This window comes from Danio rerio, chromosome 25 (assembly GCF_052040795.2).
Source record: "Danio rerio strain M-AB ecotype USA chromosome 25, GRCz13ab, whole genome shotgun sequence".
Taxonomy (NCBI): Eukaryota; Metazoa; Chordata; class Actinopteri; order Cypriniformes; family Danionidae; genus Danio; species Danio rerio.
Window position 1 is genome coordinate 17,701,598 of NC_141045.1, and position 24,161 is coordinate 17,725,758.

Sequence of the window (24,161 nt, forward strand, 5' to 3'; positions counted from 1 at the left end):
TTTGCGTCTTTAATAAACTACGGCAGTTTGCGATCACTGAACAGTAAGAATGATTAATAAATCCATATGAAACAGTCCCTTAAAAGTCACGTCTCGCTTTCAGTTTCGGGCTTTGGCGCGTTTTGCACTGAGCGTGTCTCTCTCTCTCTCTCTCTCTCTCACTCACTCACTCACTCACTCACTCACTTACGCGGGCATGCACTGTGGTCTCATGAGGAAACGCTGCTTTTTGATATAGTGTTTTTCTTGCTCCCGAATACAAATAAATTTTCAAGTATTTGTTCGAATCAAGTATTCGTAAAAACACGCTATTCGTGCCTTTCCGAATAACGTATTCGGGTTCGGCTCCACCCTTAACACATATATATATATATATATATATATATATATATATATATATATATATATATATATATATATATATATATATATATATATATATATACATATATATATATATATATATATACACATATAAACATAAATATATATATATATATATATATACACACATATACATACACATATATATATATATATATATATATATATACATATATATACATATATACATATATACATATATCTACATATATATACACATATATACATATATATACATATATATACACATATATACATATATATACATATATATATACATATATACATATACATATATATATATACATATATATATATATATATATATATATATATACATACATATATATATATACATACATATATATATATACATACATATATATATATACATACATATATATATATATATATACATATATATATATATATATATATATACATATATATATATATACATATATATATATATATATATATATATATATATATATATACATATATATATATATATATACATACATATATATATATATATATATATATATATATATATATATACATACATTATATATATATATATACATACATTATATATATATATATATATATATATACACACACACACACACATATATAAATACATATATAAATACATATATAAATAAATATTCATATATAATATATAAATACATATTTAAAGTATTTCTTTAAAATGGAGCACTAATAAAATAAATAATTAAAAAATATATACACTCTTGCATGATAAACACTTTTATAAATCTAGTTTTTAAAGTTATTTTTTGTTAATAATTATTAACTTATTGTTTATTATTCATAGCTGGTGTTTTTTTTACAATGGTGAGGAAATTAAAAGAAATTAACACAGAATGTGTTAAAAGAAAAAGTAGTACTAGTAGTAAGCTCTAGTAGTAAATTATTTAAATAACATTGTCTGCCAACTTGAAATGTATTTGTAAAAGTATTACATAAACATTTATAAAAAAAAAGCTTGACATGCTGTTTTTGTCATTTTAATTATAATTATTTAAAATATTTATTGTATGTTATTGTATGACATTTTGAAGTAGAAAGACTCACATAGTAGTCTAAAAAAACATACATTAATAACTTTTAAACATTTTTTCCCACTGAACAGGTGTTATTTTCTCTAAAATATCTACAGTAATCAAACTGAAGACAAGTCATAACGTTTATTATGAAAAATTTTATTAAACGATTGTAAAAAAAAAACTACATTAAAATACGAAAATGCCCATAATTATTAATGGGATATTCCGAATAAAACATTCATATGTGAGCATCCATTTGTAGTGCATATTATCAACATGTTGTCAGAGACATTAGCAGAGTCATTAAGCAGGGTTTTAATTGTCAGATGTTTTATAGAGTGAGCACACCTTGTTCCACGATGAGTCCTGTGTGGCCTTAGATGAGCTGTGACTCTCGGACTTGACTTGCAGTTGTTGGACATGTGATGAAGTTTCTCTCTTTCAGAGATAGACGTGGTCTAGAAGCAGGCCTGTGTTTACAAACAGAGAAGCTATTAGAGAAGTCAAAACGACTTTCTGAGCTACAATTGCAGAGAGAGAGTGGCATGATTACGATGGTAATGGAGAGTCTTTGTACGAGCCCATTTTCACTTATAATTTTGAACATAGTTAGCTAGACAAATAGTAAATGTTAATAATAGTGATGCCACAATACTTATAATACTGAACCATTCAGTACACCCTTTACGGATGAATACCTTTTTTTGTATTTAAATGAAAAAATTACATTTACGATTCTTTTCACTACTCTCTAAACTGGCTCTATGTGTACTTGAATACATGTCAATGCGCAATGTCCAATCAGCGAGCACTAATCTGAAGGGCACTTTCATGTGAAAGTGACTTGTTGCATGTCACGTTTTCAATATTAAGCTTTTATTACCCTAATATTACATTTAGACAGCGTGTGAGCACATGTAGGACCAGAAGCCCACATTGTACATCGCCATTTGTGTTAAATAATTTTACACAAGCAAGAGAGCATCAGTGATAATGAATTTTGCATATCAAACACTTTATACACAATAGACGACCAAAAACTAAACACATTTCCAAGCAAAGGAGGACTCAAGCGAATAGAACTAATTGTCTGATTGAACAATTCAATGAATCACTCATTAAGGCAGAGACTATTGGCTTTTGTGGCTTAGGATTTGGTGACAAACAGATCTTAAGTATCATTAAGAAATATCTCGTCTTATAAAATGCACAGTCAATACCGCCGATCCCTATAGTATACACAAAGTATACTGTTATAGCAAATTCAGTGAGTATTCAAAATCCATTTTAATACCTCACAAACCATTAGTGGCTTCCTGATGTGCACAATTTATAAGGTATATAAATAGTAAGGTAACAATGATATGAGAGAAAACAATGACACAGACTAGAATGCTTAAGATTAAACAGTGCTAAACATTCAGGACAATACAAGTACACAAGGTTTTAACGCAAGCTGTTAATAAACTTTAATGCAGATGAATAACTGCAACTTCACATGAGCTCACTAGACATAAAACCAAACAGACTTGAGAATAAGCATCTGAGACCCAGGCTGTAAAGACTCCACCCCATCCTGGAAAGGGGGCGGGGATTGCCAGCTCGGTTGCATTTTGAAGAAACACACAAAAACAGTGTTTTGCTTCCAAAAAAATGTAAAGCATGATATAAATGATCTGTATGGTATTTTAAGCTGAAACAAGGACATTTTGGGGAAATCAGAGACAGTAGATACAGTATATTACATAGTGCAAAAAAACAATATGTAACGAGTTAAACAAAACTTAAATAACAGCAGGACAACCGAACCAATGTACTGTAGGATTATGATTTAGTTTGCACTGGTTTTAAAGCACACCTCATGCTTTTCACACAACTTGGATCAAGCAATTTACTTTATAGTCTTTTTAATAATCCATGCACTACTCCTATTCAAAACAGCACATGCAATTAGACACATTCTGTGTTGTAGCCTTATGTGAACTTCTAAATTAAAATGTAGCCACAGTATAAAAACAACATCTCTTATAGGCCCTGCAGCTTGTGCTAGACAAAACTGAAGACTAAAAGCATGAGGTGTCCGCAGCTAGAGTTACTTCAGGCAACAAGAGCACTCTCGCCTTTTGTTGTCTCTCTCTCTTCTCTCGGGGGCTCTCAAAATATCAGTTTGTCCTGCTGTGCTGTTCACTTTGGCCTGCGCTGAACATCATCTTGCACTTAACAACACTCAAAAGTATGGACTGAAAATGTTGAAAGGATTTGTTCTAGTCTTGTATGAACTGAAATTCATTGAGTCATACATACTAGAAAAAAATTTCCATAACGCAAACACCTAATTATTTTTAAAAGTTATTTTAATTATGCAAGCATAAAAGTATAAAACATATATATTAAACTATTATATTTAATATTTAAACAATATTAATTAATATTTTATTTTTATTATAAATATTGACCTTTTAAATAATTAAATAATTATAAGAACAATAATTGAAAATTCATAAAAAAATTTAATTTTATACAAAAATTTCATGTACATAGTAAATGTTAATACTTCACCAAAGTGTATATAGAATTAATAACTAAATTATATCATTAATACTGTGTGTGTGTGTGTGTAGTATCTCAATTGGGTTCAGGTCAGGACTTTGACTAGGCCATCCAAAGTGTTTTTTTTCATCAGCTATTCAGAAGAGGGCTTGCTACTACATTATATTAATAATACTTTACTTATTAAAAACTTTATTAAACATTATTCCAAATTAAATTAAGCATATAAAGATTTACTCAGCACAGAAATTATTATTAATATAATTTCACTTTATAACAATTGAAATTTAGTACTAAGTTCCACCAAAGATTCATTATCTCCAATAAGGGACAAACTTTTTAAAATTGTTTGCACAATATAAAAATAACTTTGAATGTTTGAGAATTACACTGCATTAGCTTATTTTAGTCAACAAACCTGAACGTGCCCTAAACATCCATATTTTTGATCCTCTATTCAATACATTTAAAAACGTTTCTGTGACAGATTAATAGTTCTTCTTTTCATCACAACATCAAGCTTTAAAAGTGTTTCTTTTTATCTAAAGAGCATCGCAAATCCATCAGCTGGAGCTATGAATAAGGGCCGATCTGCTTCCATGTCAGTACGTCCAGACAACACAAGCGCAGCGGTGGCAAACTGGTGCTAAGCATGCTTTCAGATTAAAAACACTTTATTACAATGTGTCTCTTTCAAGCTCTAGTGCCAGAGAAGTTGCGGATGGGAGTATAAATAAAGCTGCATGTGTGTCTGTATGGACCAGCTGCTTTCCTCTGCACTCTCTCTGCGGCCTGTCGCAATTGTGTTTAAGCAGATTATCCTGAAGAGTTTAGCCATGCTGGATTTAGCCGTTTGTCAGCACTGAGAGAGCCATTGAGACAGAGCCGGTCACTGGACAATGGATGTGCAGGGCGGCCAGAAATATTGATCCCATAGGATGTGTAGGGGTGTTTTCACACTTGGAAGGTTTGGTCTCAATCAAAATATCTGATGCAATTCCTAGGATAGTGTGGTTTATGTAATTAAAGTTGCTTTTACACTGCACTTTCTTTTTGTAACAGCAATTTAGAATTAAGACGCTTCTCATCCAGAATAAGATTATTACGTTTCAGAAAAACGATTCCTCTCCAACCTACCCATTTACACTCCAATTATACTGAAGTGAAAAAACAGCGTTTTCAAAATGCTCTTTTTCATGGGTCGAAGATGTCAGAGTTGTGTGGAAACCAGGCGTAACCATAATAAAACTTGTGTGTTTTAAACATGACCTTTTGTGCCCCTTTTTACAAGATGTAAAATATGTTTCTCATGTCCCTAAAGTGTTTCAGCTCTAAATACCTCACAAATAATGTTTTATAACTCATTTTAAACTGCCCCTTTATTGTGACATTTTGGTGACTGTCACTTTAAATTCAAATGAGATTGTCCTCCCAGCCCTCTTTTCAAAAGAGGGTGGAGCTATGTGTCACAGCTGCCTATGTGTCAGTTTCAAAAACAAGACTAACGTTCAATGCTAATGAGGAATAGATCGTCACTAATGGGAGGGGCTTTACCCTTCTGATGATGCATAGAAAGGAAAAATATTAACCAAACTGTTTCCGCAGACTCTTTTTATCAAGAGTGATTTTTAAAAAAGTAATCAATACATTTTTACCATTAGAAGTTATATTCACACACTGTTGCCACACAACTGTCTAAACCCCATATAAAAGTGTTCTTTGCATAATAGGACCCCTTTAAAACAAATCAGTGTAAACACCACCTAAGTGTAAATGCCACTATATGAATCTTGGCATTCATCAAATAGGTTGACGAAAAAGCTGAAAAGATTGGTTTGCTTTTAAATGAAATGACTGCAATGTTTACACAACATGGACCAGATCTATTTAAATGAATCTAAAGTTGACACCATTATAAAAAAAAGACTCCGTTTTCCTCAGTTGTCTTATCATAGCTGTGATGAACTAGAATCCATCGATTCTATTGGAATCTGCAAAATCATTTGATAGAATTTGCATGCTAAGCTCTGCTCAAAGTCGCTAAATGTTGCTAGACTACATCATACATCAATTTGAATATTACTGACGACATCACGTACGGCAGTTTTTTGCACTAGGCTTTATATATGCATGTAAATTTAATCAAATGTATTGTTTGAATACAGTATTAATATAGATGTATATGGAATTGGAAGTAATCTCCCAGAAGACGAAAGTACAAAACTGTCACTAAAATCTCTCTAATTGTAAACAAGAAAAGTATAATAAACGGCCAAATTATATTGATAATTTTAAAAAATTGAGAATCTGATTGGTTTGACTGTAACGTTGCAAGAAAAATACCTCATGCTCGCGGTGCTAAATCATTTGCCGTCGGTACGTAGAAGGGTGATCTGCTCTCAGGCTGCAGGTATAGCTATAGTCTAGCTATAGACTGCTGTATACAAGGGCTGGGCTGCCTGTGAGTGCTCTGAGGCAGGGGAGGGGCTGACGGCATCACCCGCAGCTCGTTAGAAATGATACAGTTCGGACTATAAAAATCTATATAAAAAAATATATATATAAAAAAAAAAAAAAAAAAAAACAAATCGCTAGATTTGCCACTAGTCGCTACTTTGAAAAATTGTCACTAAGAGGGTCTGAATAGTTGTTAATTATAATGACAAAGTTGCTAAATTGGCAACACTTGGAGGTTTTTTTTTAAGTGTATACATTTGCCTATGTAGATTAGACCTTAACTGCTGTTGGGCACAGCATGTTGAATTAAAATAAACATAACTCTTTTTATTTCTATTATTATTATTAGTTTTTTTAATGATAGTGTGATAAAAATTAAACAAAGGACTAAATGTATAATTTGCTTATTTTTTGGCAAGACTAAAAATGTGAACACAGCTTAAGTACAATTATTGTTGAGGTTGAACACCTTGTAACTAAACAAAGGTCACTAAAAATGGGGTCACATTGTGCTTTTCACCCCATAGACTTCCATTCATATTTATTTTGCTTCATTCTAAAGTCCAAGTTGGTGAATGCGAATTTGCATTACATGAATGCATGAGGTCAACAGAAGATCAGAATATGATCCCTTTGAACAGAAACTTATTGATATGGAGCAATCCCTCATTGTATCAGTGTCGCATCATTTAGTTTTATCCTACATATTTTCACAGTACTGAATCTGATAGAATATCACAAGCTTAAACTCTGGAGCAGCCACCTTAATGTGTGCAAAATTTCAGGATAATTCCAGGAATAAAAGGAAAAACATTGTTCAGAGTATTTGCAGAAATTCTAAAGGTAAAGTCTTATCTATTTAAGACTTTTTAAAGAATATTTTAAGGTCTCAATGCCACTTCAAGTTCTAATCAGTATCAAGCCTTTAACTTAATAAGTGGTTGTTAATAAACAGTTAGTTGCTGTCATAGCTGCTTTGACAAGTTCAACTGTCGCGTTGGGTAGTGGTGTAGCTGGTGGTGGACGCTATATTAATTTTCTTTTTACAATACGTACAGAAGGCCTCGTGGTTGTTTTCAGCGACAGGATTCAGCCATTGTTTAAATTCATTTTTCTCCAACCAGGACTACTCAAACTAAAATTTTCCCATTTTGCCATCTGTTTTGCTCCAAAGTTTTTGCTACTGTACATGTGGAGAGCATCACATAACCTTCCTGCATTAGTCGCAAAATACGTGACATAATCCAGAGGGAGGACCCAGGCCAGACATGCCCTGGCCCAAACAAATTGTATGGATTGAGGGCGTCGTTGTTCATTTTAGGAGGAAAATAAATATATTTATGTTTTTTTTTTTTTTTAGAGTCAAACACTTTGGACAATACTTGAACAAAATTTAACACCTCGTAAAAACGCGATTAAGACTTTGATACCTTTTTTATGGCCTTAATTTTCTCATAATTGATTTAATCAACTTTTAATACTTTTAAGACCCTGTGCACACCCTGTTGTTATAAGAAAACTCAGGCATGTTTTTTTTTGGTTTGATGCAACCCAATAAAAAACAATGCGATAGGTGCTTTTAATTAACACGCTTTCAGCTGCGGAAGTTACAGTAAAACACTCAAGCACAAAACAGTCTAGCTGAATACATTTTGAGCAAGTGTTTGTGTGCTGTAGTGGAGGAGGTTCAACAGAGCTGGAAAAGCTAACATGATAAATACACAAAGATAAAGCATGAGGGTGTCTTCTGTGCAAAAAAACAAGTACAAGAAGAGTTAAGTGACCAATGTGTGTATTAGGGGATTTCTGTTTTTCATTAATCGCCAACTAATGTCAAGGAGTAATTTTGCACATTTGCCGGGCTCCAGTGAAAATTGCTTAGGCACGAATGTTGAATAAAATCTCAAAACACACATAAGCAAGAATGATGAAAAGTCCCAGTGCTAACCTATCTAACTTGCATATACAAGAACCAAGTGACCATGCACTTCATAAGCTTCACACGAACTTAAATTTCCAAAAAAGGCAGAAGATATTCCCTAATGACCAGCTCTGCTATGGCAGATGTGGTTTTGAGACAGCCAGGTGATGCTGGGAAATCAAGAGCAAAGCCATGAATAAGTAAACGCCACTCGGGTTCTGCTGTTAATGATGGGAGTTCATCCTACACACGCTTCCCTTGGGATTCGATCCCAGCACTTATTATGTAACATCTATAGCACAACCACTAACATGGTCACTTGAATCTTTATGTGATCCGATAAGATCAGCAGTTCCCTGATCAACTATCCTCAGTGTTATTATGAAACTATGACTGCAGAGCGAATGACACAGGCCACCCTTATCCAACAGCCAGAACCTACAGAGCCATGTATCCCATCACTGTCTGCATTGTCAGGGTTGTCAGATATGCTGTAATCCTTTCCCTTGGGAGCCCCTGGAAACCAGATATGGAAGGGGAAGATCAAACGGTGGCTTGGGATCGGGATCAGATGTGTCTATGCTGCTTGTACAGAGCATGACGCACACATGGCAAACAGGGAAAGAGCTTTTTCCTCATGCAGGATTGGTTCAGAGGTGAGATGTCTGGTAGTCAAATGATTGGGGAAAGAGGCATGCTAGTGATCTGGCCGGGCTTGTGATGATAGTGAGCTGTGGTGGGAAAAAACTAATGGAAAAAAAAAACTTTAACGAATAGCTTTAGAAGTAGAAAGCGAGTGTAAAAGTAGTAGTAATGTGAAAATATAAAGAATAGTTTATATCTTAAAATATATCAAAATATATAAAAAAAACAACTTGAAAACTTGATATAAAAGGGGGAAAAACTAAGCAAAAGGAAAACAATGCAAAACAAAAATAAAGAATTAAAAAAAAGTTTAAATAGACTTCCAAACAACACCAACAACCAACTTTTGTTCACTTATTTTCTGTCAAATAAATAGAAAGAAACAATCAGGAATCAAAAAACAAAGCAACAAAGCACAAATCATCTTAGACTGGTTTATTGAACATGACAATGAGTTCACTGTACTCGAATAGCATCCACAGTCATCAGATCTCAATCCAATAAAGCACCACCTTTGGGATGTGGTGGAACGGGAGATTCGCATTATGGATGTGCAGCCGACAAGTCTGCAGCAACTGTGTGATGCTATCATGTCTGTTACTTTCCTCTGCAGAACGTGCTTTTGTGTGCGAGTTTGTATGTATGTGGGTGAGTCGTTTTATGTGTGTTACAGGTATGAACGGCATTGGAGGATCCGCATTGCGTGCTGATGATCGCTGGTCAGTGTAGCGTTTAAAAAGCCGACCCAAACTGCAATTGCGATCTCTCTCCTTTTTCTCTCTAGTGGTTTAACTCTCACTCTTTTTTTGATTTCTGTGGGTCTCTGAGAGGACAGTATCTCTTGCGAGGAATAGTCTGAGAGAATGCGTTTTTATTTGGTTTGCGATTAATGTTGTTGTCTAAAATCTTTTGAAATTGCAATGTGTTTTGTTTGTGAACGCATTCCGTTAACTGATACTTTTTAAGTAATACTTCAGGGAGGGTGTAAAAGTGAGCAAGTCGTGCAATAAACAACTCTCAGATTCATTTTTTTATTACTTTATTAGGTTCAGAAGAGTGCACTGTAGTAAAGCAGTTTAGTTAAGATATTTGATACGATGAAGATGTTTATTTTCATGCTTTTGATATTTAGTTTAGTTTGTTTAATACAGTTAATGCATTCTGTTAAATTTATTTCTTTAAGCACCTCCTCTCCAACAGGTAAATAATTGTTTGTTTATTGTTAATATTTTTTTCACTGTATAATATTTTGTTACTGGTTTTCCCTGGAAGTTTGGGCAATAAATAATCAATAGCAGCGATATTTGGTTTTCAGTTCTTTCTTTCTCAGCCCATTGGTCACGCACACACTAAACTATTATGTTATGTCAAAAAACTCTTAGTTTAATATTACCATCTAAAAGGACGTAAAAATGTCAATATGGACCAAAATCTCTGAGGAATATTTCCAGTGTTGAATCTATGCCACAAAGAATGAAGGCAGTTCCGAAGGCAAAAGGTAACCCAGTACTGGTGTACCTAATAAAGTGGCCGGTGAGTGTATATATTATATAAAAAGACACAAAAGAAAGAAGGAAATAAGAAGTAAAAGTAGAAATAACACACATTATATATATAATATAATGAAATAACCTCCAAAAAAAGAGAAACCTCAAAAAACTAAATAAACAACAATCAAAAGATATCAACGAAAAAAAAAAGCAAATAAAAAAAGCAAAGCAAACTATATCTGATTACCAAAACAACTTATATGCACATCTCTAAAACTAAAACAAAACTTTCAGACTAAACTTAACTGCTCCATTGTATTTACATTGTGTGCCCAAATATAACCCAGAATTTTGCAGAAAGTGTCATTTAGCCTGTGTAACAGTGTCTATTCGCCTGATTCCCCATGAACCTGAATATACAAAAATGCAGTAAGACCACTTGTACGCTTAGAAGTAGCAATTAAGATGTCCCTGGCAAGGATTCAACTTCAGGAACTTGCTTTTTAATAACTGCATTATTGCTTCACGGAGGATTTAAATTCTCAGAGAGGTGATGCCAAAACTGAACAACATGTTTGTGAAACATACACACACACACACACACACACACACACACTTAAGAAAGTGACCTCTGCAGCCACCTTTAAGTCGCAGTCCAGGAAAGTTTTGTCTATCCTGACACTATTACAAGTGCTACAAAGGACAGCGCAAAGGCACCAGGAAGGTGGATGTTAAATGTTAAAAGGCCAGATGCTTGTTTTCATAGCTGCTGTGACTCATTTGCTCCGTCCAGAGAAGAGGGCAGGTGAAAATGGCAGGATGGGGCCTCCTGGGGCCCTAAGGTTTAAATACAGCCTGCTGACACAACTGACCTGAGATCAGAGATTCTGCTTCATGTTTCCGCCACACCTACAGCTTTCCCGGCTGATTCCAGAGGGTAAAGACACTGGATTTAAAACGGGCGACAAAGGTAGTGCCCAAAAAAGCAAGTGCAATAATTTATTTTTGTCCTCATAAGGCTGATAAGCCGTATATATATTTCCGTTTTTCCAGTGACAGCACAGGTGTGTGAACTAAGATGAATTAGTCACAGTAGCAATTTGAATTAATATTGGTGCATCTTGATGTTTCTGTTGATAATTTTACGTCATGGCCGATACAGGGTGTAAATACTAAAATACGGATGAAAATTTTGAATAATATTGGTGCATCTTGATATTTTTGTTGATAATTTTATGTCATGTCTGATACAGAGTCTAAATATTAAAATATGGATGAAAAGTAAATAAGTATTTTAAAAGTGTATATATTTGTTGCTTAATTTGTGTTTTATTATGTTAGTGGTTAAAACTGAAGAAAACTCCCAAACTGTGTGGAAAAACAAGCATGAAAAATAATTATTGGCATTAATGTTTAAATGCTGTCCATTTTCCCATTTGACAAAAAAAAAGTCAAATCGTGACAAAGTCATGTAGTAAAAAAGACAAATATAATATTTTTTGCTTATAAGCTATTTATATTGGCTTTTTTTAAATGACGTCGTCCACAACTGTTGAATGTTTAAAGTAAAACATTTGCAAATAAAGCACCGTTCAAAGAGAACAACATCGTCACTTCCTGATTAACTGGCAACAAATATCAAAAAGAAAAATAGAACCTGGTGTGTTAAGGCTGATTTATACTTCTTTGTTAAGCGCATACGTATGCTTCAGCGCAGCCTTCGCACGGTCGCATAGCCCTCGCCGTAGCTGACACCAACGCTGACATGCACCTCTCAAAAAAATGTAACTACACGCAAGTAGGTATCATTGCAGCCCGGAGATTTTCAAGTGGGAGGGATTACACTGAAAGTAGGAGAAGCTCCAGGTGGAAAGTTTTGTTTTGTGTTTACCTCATGGTTAAAGTTGTTGCACGTCCGCCGGTTCCTGCCTCAAAAGGAGCGAGTTTGAACCACTTGAACATTAAAGAAGCGCTCAGAAAAACAAAACATCAGCGAAGTAACTCGACACAGAGGAACATAAACACCTTACTGCCAACTAGCGTTTCGGAAGTGTTATTGCAAAACAGAAGAAACAGCGCGCAGAAGTATGGATACACAGCTATGCGCGTTGCCGTTGCATGCGCCGTGGGTCACGCTTTACACCACATGTACTGTAGGTGAAGTAGAAAATAATAAAACACATCAGGTTACTGTGAAGTTGAGTTTAGGATTGGAGTAGGTGTAAACATTAATAAAACACAACAGGTTACTATGAGGTTGGGTTAAGGTTTGGGGTATGTGTAAAACATTAATAAAACACAACAGGTTACTATGAAGTTGAGTTTAGGGTTGGGATAGGTGTAGACCTTAATAAAACATAACAGGATACTGTGAGGTTGGGTTAAGGTTTGGGGTATGTGTAGACATTAATAAAACACATCAGGTTACTGTGAGGTTGGGTTAAGGTTTGGGGTATGTGTAGACATTAATCATCAGGTTACTGTGAGGTTGGGTTTAGGGTTGGGGTAGGTGTAGACATTCATAAAACACAACAAGTTACTGTGAAGTTGGGTTTAGAGTTGGGGTATGTGTAGACATTCATAATGCACAATATTAGACTCCGTGTCATGTACAAGACATTAAATAAATAAAAACTCCAGGTTTGTAATGCCTACTTGGAGCTCAAGGCCCACCCATTTGGAGCTCAAGTCCCACCAATTTATAGCTGGCCCCGACCTCCGTTCGCAACGACGCATAGTGCAAGCTCTGTGATCGGTCGGGTTGGAAGCGCTGATGAGTGTGGGAAGGGCAGAGGGGACTCAAAAGCAGAAGTATAAATCAGCCTTCAGGAATTTATTCGGTAATTGTGTTTCCATCGTAGTTCAAGCTACTGTCATGCTACACTTTGCTTTTTTATGTCTAATTATCTTGTTTAAAGAGTCCCAATTATGCATTATAAAATGTCACATTTTGGTTTTGGGAGTCTCCAACAACAGACTGACATGCATACAAGGTCAAAAAACACTTTCATTGTCCTATAATATGCATTTATTTTGACCTAGTTATCCCATCAACTCCCATATGACATTCATAACAACAACACACATTCAGTATTAATCCACAAAGTGGCAAAAATTTTACTATTTAGAGAAATATTCTGAAATACATTACAAGCACTGATCTATAATAGATGTGTAATTCAAGCCGAGCGGGGCGATTACCAGCTACAACACCCAATTAAATACATATTTTGCAAACTACAGAAAATGAGGCAACTATTTTAATCATACTTTATGTTCTGTGGGAAGGAGAAACAAGAAACTGGTCCATACAAACTGTGTAACAGTTACTGACAAAGTCCAATACATTAGTAGCCTTTGCTGATCCTTCCTTTAATAATGAAAGGCTGGCGAATCCCGCATTGCAGGGTAGGTTATTGTCTCAATCATCATCTCTTAGGTATAGTAATGGTCATGTAATGATTAATCCCATGATCTCCCGCACTCCCTTAGCGTTTGAAGGGAAAGGCGCGTTCACATTTTACCGGATCCGGCACTTCATATTTGGCAAAGTCCCGCATCTGTTATCTGCATGCGTCGACATTGATCCGAACAAAGGACAAAACATTCATTTGACTCTAAGTCGACGAAATAGAATCAATAGTTTTAAACACAGTGCACTGTTTAACTTTCTTACCTATGCTGCCCGTAAATGTAATTTTTTTCTCAAATGGATATCTGATAAACAACCAACAGTATCAGAATAGCATAAGGTAATATTATCTAATGTCATTGGAATAATTTACCCACTGGTCAAGGGGAAAAAGTGACACTTTTTTTCCAGATCTGGACTCCATTTCTTGAATATGTAGGTCCCAGGATTTCAGGTACATTTTTGCAAAACCTTAGATCACCATAAACCTTGGTTAATTTATGTATTATTCTATTATTATTACTTTGTATTTCTATGTCTTCTTTTTGATCTTCATTATGTGCTGTGATGTTGAGAAATTTGTTGGTTGTAAACTGTGGTCATTGTTCTGTTTTGTTTTGTTAAAATAAAGGCAAAAAAAAAAAAAAAACAGCACGCTATGCACTTTCAGATTTATACCTCAGCTGGATGTTTCCATTCACTTAGAGCTGCGTTATACACTGCATGGATGGTAATTTAAAAAAAACTCATAATAGGGGCTCTTTAATCCTGCCCCGTTACTCAGCCGTATAAAAGAATTTCGCTTGCTCAAACTCTAGTGTGATCGTGGCCTCATACTCATTTTTTTCTTATTCTCATCACTCGAGCGCATCTTTGAATTTCCATTAAGCATATCTTTATTATGCGTCTAATTCTCCCAGTGAACAAAAATGTTAAATCACAACTGTCATATAAGAAAAAAGACCGATATAACACTGTTTGTTTGCTCATAAGCTGTTTATATTGACTTTTTTCTTCAATGACGTCGTCCACAAATGTCTGTTTAAACAAAAACACTACGATCAATCTTTTTAAACTAATGTCGGCATAACAACATTGTTGTGTACTATATGAAAACAGATGTGCAATATGCAAATATGTGCCCTGACAATTTTTTTACTTCTTGCAAAAAACTAACTTCCTCTTAAAGATCAAACTAATCCATATGAATTCCAATCAAAAGTAGTAAAATAAGCCCATAAAACTCATTTGTCGTATTAAAGCATCATCTTTCACAGTTACTTATGATTTCATTTAAATCCTTCTGTTGTAGAGAATCCATACCATTACATTAATCACTTTCACTGTGAGGGATTCAGCCTAGATTAAAGACTCATTATAACTAACCACTCTTTAGCAAGTGAACCTGCCAAACCAAACCAGCGGGACCACCTGTCAGTTTAATCCTAACCCAAAACACGTTATTATTAATGTCATTAGAGACCAAATGTTTATGGTAGAGAATAAAAAAAGCTTTTGCTGTGCCAATATAAAACTAATATGCATGAATGATTCACTACCTGTTTGGGGTTTCTTGACAATCATCAGTCTTGTTGCTCTCGGGTTGCACAGTCGTTAAAACTGGTGTTTGCTGAGATCTAGAGCGCCGACTCCTCGAATGGAAGGAACTTCCTCTTCTGGATTGATCTTGGCTCCTTCTTCGGGCCACTTTACCGACAGGCCCTGACCTCACGCGCCAGGCTGAAGAGTCAGAGCTGCGAAGGGCCAGAAATCATTACTTAAAATTTGTTTATGGGGTCATAAAATTGACACATATTTGCAAGAAAAAAGACGCAAATTGACCATCTAGGACAGTGCTACTCAACCATGTTCCTGGAGGACCACAAACTCTGCACATTTTCAGTGTCTCCTTAACCAAACACACCTAATTCAGATCATCAGCTCACAGATATATACACTAGATATCGCATAGGGACCCTGAGCATGCGTCAATAGCGCCGCCACATTGGTACAGTGCTCCCAGGACAAATGTCATTCAACCGCACTAGTCAAGACAGTGTTATTACATGAAGATGCGGGACTTTAGCACTGTCTACGGGTGTAGTAACGAGCAAACAAAGAAAACAAAGCACAAAGGCAGAACATTTCATAGGTAATATAAAGTTTTTTTTCTGTTTTTGTATGTTCTGAACTTTTGTGCTAATCAAGTAACGTTATTGATGATAACAGTCACTTTCTGCATTCACCATACGGCAAAGCAGCTCAAACTCGCACTAAACACTCGGCTTATGCTAGTTTTGTTGAATAAAATCAGCAAACAATGCAAAAGAAATATGAAAACGAGATGCAGCGCTGCCAGAAACTTGTATTATTGTCGGCTAGTAAAAGAGTCGTTTGGGGGATTCATTTAAAAACGAATCGCTCCCTCCGTCAGTATGAGAAGTGAAAGCAGGAGAGGAGCTGTGTTTCAGGACACGGATTAGATCAAATTTAACAGGGAGGGTGAAGAGTACATTTCTGTACACACAAACACAAGCTTTTTGTCAGGAATGCCCGTGCGGTCACTGATCCATCAATGCAGAAAAGTGATGTAAAATTATAATTTTAGTAATTAGAAAAAAAAATTACATACTAACATCCAGGAAAACTCCCGATCATAGATATATGTGTATATCTCTGGCTTTGGATGGCCACAGTCCTTTACTGTACCTTGGTCCCGCATTCATTTCAAAGGAGCGCTACCCTGTAGCAAGATGGCGGCACTATTGACGCATTCCATCCAATAGACAACAATAGGCCAGGCAACATCTAATGTATATATCTATGTCATCAGCTCATTAGCAGAGACTGATAGGCCTGCAATACGACAGACAAAGGAGACATCCAAAACATGCAGTGTTGTAGTCCTTCAGAAACGTGGTTAAGAAACATTGATCTACAGTAGGTCATAACAACTGTTAATACAGGGTTACTGCAGTCATATTTAAGACCTTTTAAAAACAGTTAAGAAATTTCAAATTTATATAGGGCTAAATGCTAAGGATTTTTTATCTCTGCAGAAAAAAATTATTTACATGCCCCATCAAGAAACTAATTCTATTTACTAGTTATTTCTTAGCCACATATTTTAAATAATGTTTCAAATCAAGCAGACACGAATTGTATACATGCAAATTTTCCCAACATAACTTAAAAAAACTCCATAAAACTTTAATAAACTAAAAGTATATACATTATACTGCGGTGTAATATTAGTTATAAATAGAGTTTTATTGAGATTTGTTTAGGTGTGTGTTGGATTGATTCGGTAAGTTTACATAAACAAAGGAAAATTAAAGCAGTTTAAAAAGGGTTTACGATCTACTGTACATGTCAAAATGTCAGAGAATTCAAGACTTTTTAAATGTTTTTGAAATTTAAGACATTAAGACTTTTTAAGACCCTGCGGACACCCTAAAATATCACCACAGGCCCCACACTCTAGAAATCAGTTTTAAATGACACTTATCTACACCAGTGATGAGCAAAAAGAACCCACTGTCAAATGGGATGCACATTATATCGGTAGCCATATTGATATAGACTGATAAATGCTATTTTTAATGTTAATATTTCGGTGTTATAACAAAATTAGGCCGATATCTTGAAGTCAATAAATTATGTATGTCTCCACTCGGTGAACCACTTCATATGCTTGCTGACTTTTTTATTCATTTAATGGTGACTAGTTAATTTTCAGTGACTTGGTTGCTTTATTTATGCTTTTTTTTGTCAGGCAGTAGATTTTATCTATATAAAAGAAAGTTGGCCATAGAAAAGAATAGTTGATTAATAAGGTTCAGAGATCAGTTTTCCTAAGAATTTAAAATAAGAATTAGTTGTTCCCTGAATATGTGGGGGAAAAAAAATGAAAAAATGTATTTGTATTGATCGGCTAATATATTAGCTACGGATTTGCTGCCTGCAAATCCAAAGAAAAAGCAGGCAGTTTAATGCAGTTCCATAAAGTATAAAAAGAGTATAAATTGCAAAGAAATTGTACTAGGTTACAAAATCGATATAAAAAATTCTTTGTCTGTAAATTACATCAATTTTATATCAATGTTTTCAAAACATGCTCATAAACAGTGAGACGACAATATCCATGTTTGCATCCAAAGATGGCATTTAAATTTAAGCACAAAACTGGAACATCAAATAAACCATTTGCGAATAAAGCACCGGTCTCATTCAAGGTTTCAAAGAGAACCAAATCAACACTTTCTGATAATCTGGGACCAAGTATCAAAAAGAAAATTAGATTTGGATGTGTTAGGAATTTATTCAGTGAATGTGTTTCCATCATAGTTTATACTCATTTTGCCTTATCGGGAAAAAAAAAAGTTTATCCTACTCAGTTGTGTTCTTAATGCACATTTTTAAAAAATAAGGTGCATCTTGGTGTTTCCATTAAGCATGCTTTAATGCCGTATTCCATTATGTGCATAAAAATAGTTGGATGGAAACCTAGCTATTGAGCTTTTCCCTATGCAATGACGTCAGCCAATCGTAACAGCGGCCATTTACTGAAAAGATTTGTAGGACCCAATCCTATAAATCTGAAAAATTCATACAGCTGAAAATGACCATTATTTCCACAAATACTGTTGTATTTTTTGTTTTTATATATAGATTTTTGTGTCTCACCATTATTACCACCTAAAAAATAACGTCATAAGTGAATCTCAAGGAACATATTACTATAATAAATTCAAATTTACACTTCATTTTGGCCCTCCTAGAGCAACATGCTGCCCTACTGAAGCAACATGACACCAAACATGCACTGAATTATCTGAACATCAGAGGAAGCACCTGCAGCCCTGATTGATACACCCTGTTTACTGTATTCACACACACACGCACACGCAAAAGCACACAAACATAGTATCCCAAAATGTAGCACAACCACAGTTGTGATTATCAACGCTTTGTAGTAAATGGCTCGCACATTAAATGACTGATGTCAAGCACATTATAAAACTGCTAATGACTAAGAACTAATAACATTCAATGAAAATAAAACTTAGTTGGACTTTTTAAAAAATATTTTAGCATTAAACTTTCTTTATTTCAGTAATTTTTGGTGAATTATCCTTTCAAAATCACTGACTTTGACTGCAACCCATTAGGAAAAAAAAAATTCCAAGCATTTTCACCTGTTTTTCTAGGATCAGACTAAACCAGTAAAAACCAGAGGCCTCGTCATTTCCTCATAATGTCAAATTAGCTAAATCCACTAGCAGACCTTCAGAGACCTAGAGGATTTCATTATGTTAATGACCGTTATGGAGATTTCCTAATATGAAAAGAAAAAAAAGTTAAAATAATGAAAGATTGCAATAACATATTTATCATAACTTTATCTTTCAATTTACTCATTTACATTATTTAAATTTCTTAAGGCCAGATTAGGTAGCTTTACATGGACATAAGAAAATGAAGACCAGTTTAAAATGATTTAAGACCTACAACACAATACTTTAGTCCATTTAGGACTTTTAAGGCCTAAAATTAAGACATTTTTAGACCCTGAGAAATCTTCAATTTTTTTTTTACAATCTATAAACAACCTGCCTGTTTTAAAATAGATTTTAAGCTTATGCAATCATAGCATACCACATGAAATTGCAAAAATAAATACATATACTTTATGAAGGAAACACGAGTGGTGCTGGTTTAAAAAGCATCTTAAAACAACTTCTAAAGCACAAAAAAAGGATAAAAATAAAAAAATAAATGAATAAAAAAACTATTTAAATAAGCAGTATAATTATTACAAATATAAGTAATCAAATATATTACAAATAAATAAGCAGGATTGTTACTTTTATTTCCTGGAATAAAGTAACCTGAAATAGGTTCAAATAAAGTACTATAACCTTCATATTTTCTAGCTAAAAAATAAATAATCATAATACAAATATTTTATAGAATACACATACAGTGAAATAAAAATAAATAATAAATGTCTGATTTCAGCAAGTTACCAAAAGTTACAGATGTTCTATGCACTTACTATAGGAATTATAAACATATGACTAATTATAAACCTAAACCGCATTCTAGCCCTAACCATATAGTACACATAATTAATTCATATTACTCAGTAGCTCATTTATTAATTACACTGCAAGTATACCTTAAAATGATGTGATCAATTTTTTGTTTAGTTTTGTTTACATTTTTTTTATGTACCTCACGCAAAAGCACATCACATTATGCTTCTTAAACACAAACACGTTGAATGTGTAAATTCAGCAACTTTAATCCTAAATATCCAACAAAAACACACCTGCTGTCTTCAAGTGTGCTTTACTTCTAGGCATCTCAGCAATGTTCAGTATGAACACCAGTCTCTAAATAAAATGCCATGACGTGCATGTGAACTTGAATTTCCTGCATAAAGATAATCAGATGCACGCTCATGCAAACGGGTGAGTTAGACACGCAAAACTCAACCAGCTCAACTAGCCAGAAGCATTTTCCCAGACTGTTAAAGTTCCAGAACATGATTTGTTCTTGCACAGACGAAAAGTACAAAGCCATAAATTATGTCCTTCTGTGATGAAGATGAAAAATAAATAAATAAATAAAAGTGCAAGAACTTGATAAGTGACACTCGCTGTCTATATTTTGATAGTCTTGCTTTTACATTTTGGAAGAGTGTTAAAGGGATACTTTTATTTTACACAAAGTGATGTAGGATTTATTGAGGTTTTTGACAATTCTAAAAATGATTGTTTTTTTTTTTTGCGTGTGTAAACAGAAGATATTTCGAAGAATATGCTGCTGCCCTTTTTCATGCATTTACACTCAAAGAATTAGAGCAATATAAAATGTTTAAGCATCGAAAATTATGCAAAAGCACCATTAAAGCTTCTAGTAGATTTCTTCACAAATTCTCTACAAAAACAAACTAAATTTGGACACGTTAGATTTTTTTTTGTTTATTTTTAATAATGACCAACTTCATAATCAGTAGGAAGATATTTATTACTAATATCTATTAACTTGCAATCAAATTTAACGAAGAACTTGCGAAAATGGACTTGACGCGATATCTCCGTAACGCATTCACCGATTCACACCAAACTTGGTGTGTGTTATGACAACTAGGGTCTGAGGTTATATGCGGAGTTTCGGCACACTGCCCCCTAGTGGTCCGGAGATACAAAAAACTTGCATTTTTGTTCATAACGTCTCAACCTTTCGTCCGAAACTCATAAAACTGGTCTCATTACATCCAGCAGAGCATGTCGAGTCAAATGATGTCTGATTTTTACAGGTCAGCCATTTTGGGCGTTGACCATTTCGATTTTTGGCCAAAAATGCTATATTTTACCAACATATTTACATATCATTACAAAGCATGGTATGCATCTTCAACCCCATGCCCTGAAAGTACTCAAAAACTTCTGGAGCAGCACCACCTTTTGGCCAAAAGTGCTTGCCCCCTTAATTGCTGCTTGCAGCTATATTTTTATTTATTATTTGTGCATGTTTACTTTAAAAAGTGTTTGTTAATAAATAGCTTTTTATTTTATAATATTTATAAATTTTTTATTATTATTCTTTTTTTCCCCCACTTATTCTCCTAGAAAGAGGCTCTTTAAAATAATTATATAGAAAAAAATGTATTGAAAAAAGTAAACAATAACGTTTTTGGAAATAATCCCCAATAATGTAATTATAACTTTTTTTTTTTTTCAAAGATCAATTTTATCAAAGTGAAACTGTCAATTAAAATGCTGTACCAGTTATGGAAATCCATTTAAACACCATTCAAAAGAGGCCAAATTGTTGTAACGTTGTGTCCATCTTCCACATACCTGTCTTCAGCTGCGCCTCCATCTGAATTTTGAGAAGGGAGTTTCTCCTTCCTGACGCCACCCTGGGAGGAACTCTGGGAACGCCTGCTACTGCTTCTCCTGCCCCGAACCTGCAGAACAGCCATACTGTACTTACAGCAACCATGTACAGGACAAACAAGCAAAATCTCACACTTACTGCTGCCAGATTCTCATTTTTTATGACGCATTAAGATACTGCAGGCAAAAGCACAGTTTTTTCCACACACACACACCTGTCAATTTAGAGATTTTATGCTTTTAATGAAATGTTTTTTTCCTGTCTGATGTATAGAAAATATCCAAAATACACAATTAAGTGCTTCTTCTGTGAGTGCAGATTACTACTGCAATACATACTTTTAAAGGGTTGTTTTCCCAAAACATAAATCTCCACTTCGGCTGACCTTACACACACCAAAATTAACTTTATCATATTTCTATTCTGATTTTACAGAGGGCTTTGTTTGTATGTAAATTACTTGGTTATATACAACATCGAATTCTACAAAAAAAAAAAAAAAAAAAATTATATATATATATATATATATATATATATATATATATATATATATATATATATATATTCTATCTGTTTACATACATTTATTAATTTTCTTTTCAGCTAAGTCCATTTATTAATCAGGTGTCGCCACTGTGGAATGGACCGCCACCTTATCCAGCATGTTTTTATGCAGAGGATGCCTTTCCAGCTGCAACCCATTCCTAGGAAACACCCACTCAGTCACACACATACATTATGGACAATTTTGGCCTACCCAATTCACCTAAACCGCATGTCTTTGGACTTGTGGGGGAAACCAGAGCACCCAGTGAAAACTCAGGCAAACACGGAGAGAACATGCAAACTCCACACAGAAACGCCAAATGACCCAGCCGAGGCTTGAACCAGCGACCTTCCTGCTGTCAAAAATATAGTGCAAGTAAAGTAAAGGTATCTGTTGTAAAATTTATTTAAAGTATGAGTAAAAAGTTGGCCTTTCTAAAGTACTCAAGTGTAGTGAGTAGTGAGTATTACGCTGTAAAAGCTGATGCATTTACATGCAAGTTGTGTATGTGTGTGTAAACGTAACATTCTCTAGTGCATTTAGTTATTGCTCAGCAGGCACACAACATCATAAGACATTAACATTAGGTTAGATTTAGGGTGTTATGTCAGGTGAAAATTCAATGTCTAGCCAGCGTTTAAGGCCAAGGATATTTTGATGTCCAATAATGATGTCAAATGACGTTGATATTTGGTTTACTTTAGGTTATGTTGGAAAGTGACTAAAATCCAACGTCGAGCCAAAATCTTAAACCAATTACATATTGACATCAAATACTGACATCTATTCATCAGGTATGGGAAGCAAAATTCAATGTCTGATAGACGTCAAAATGGTAACGCCAACACAACATCAAGCCATAACATTATTAGATGTTGATATTTGGTTGGTTTTAGGTTGGACGTTGGCCTGACCTTGAGTTCTGACGTCAACATGATTTTCATTTCCAAACAAAATGCAACGCCTCCACGACACTAGGGTACAAGGTCATCCTAACGTCATGTTGACGTCTTGTGCCTGCTGGGTGTTTAAGGCCATTTCGGTCATCATACAGTAAAACTTCCGCCATCTTCTCATCACTGACATGCATCTGATTAGTCTCTGGGTCAACGTGTTTAAAGATTTTGGACATCTTCTTGGACACTTTTAATGCTTTTAAACAGTTTGCTGCAATTATAAATCGCCCATGTCTTGAGGTAGCTCATTATGTGGCGATTTACCTTCTGTGTGCGATTTGATTGGACAGGAATTACAGGACTGTTATTTCTAATCCCAATAGACAAGAAAAAGTCAAGTAGTGACTGCAGGTTGAATGAAAGTAGTGGAGTAAAAGTCCCAATTACTGCACTAAAAATGTACTCGAGGAAGAGTAAAAGTACAGATTTATAAAACTACTTAGTAAATTACAATTTCTGAGGAAAACTACTTAGAGTAATTTGAGCATTTGTAGTTACTTTACACCACTGCTAATTACAGTATTTTCTAAAGAACGAAAAGTGATAAAAGAGGTTTACAATAATGTGATCAAACTTTGTAAGTGTTTAATGATAGTTGTCTGTTAATACATGAACTATGGTGTTATGACTTCTTTTATTATATTTAAGTCATTTTCTTAATGCATTTTACAAAATGTTTACATATTGATTTTATTACTATTATTAATTTTTTTACATACATTTATATATTTTTATGGCTTTGTCAGGATAGAGTGGGTGTTCTTTGGTTAATATTTTTTCTTAACAAAGAAAAACAATATCAACAAAATGACAGA

At 34.3% G+C, this 24,161-nt stretch overlaps 1 protein-coding gene across 1 annotated transcript in view; it reads right to left on the reverse strand.

The window, feature by feature from the left end:
* Positions 1-1,592: 1,592 nt before the first annotated feature.
* The window catches only part of si:ch211-266k8.4, an 80,150-nt gene continuing 57,581 nt past the window's right edge, over positions 1,593-24,161 (reverse strand). Inside the window, exons 13-15 of the mRNA XM_087312036.2 lie at positions 21,804-21,913; positions 15,492-15,686; positions 1,593-1,927 (exon numbers count right to left, since the gene is read on the reverse strand). Coding sequence (XP_087168162.1) covers positions 1,834-1,927; positions 15,492-15,686; positions 21,804-21,913 — 399 coding nt within the window. The 3' untranslated portion in view covers positions 1,593-1,833. The remainder of the gene's footprint in view (positions 1,928-15,491; positions 15,687-21,803; positions 21,914-24,161) is intronic.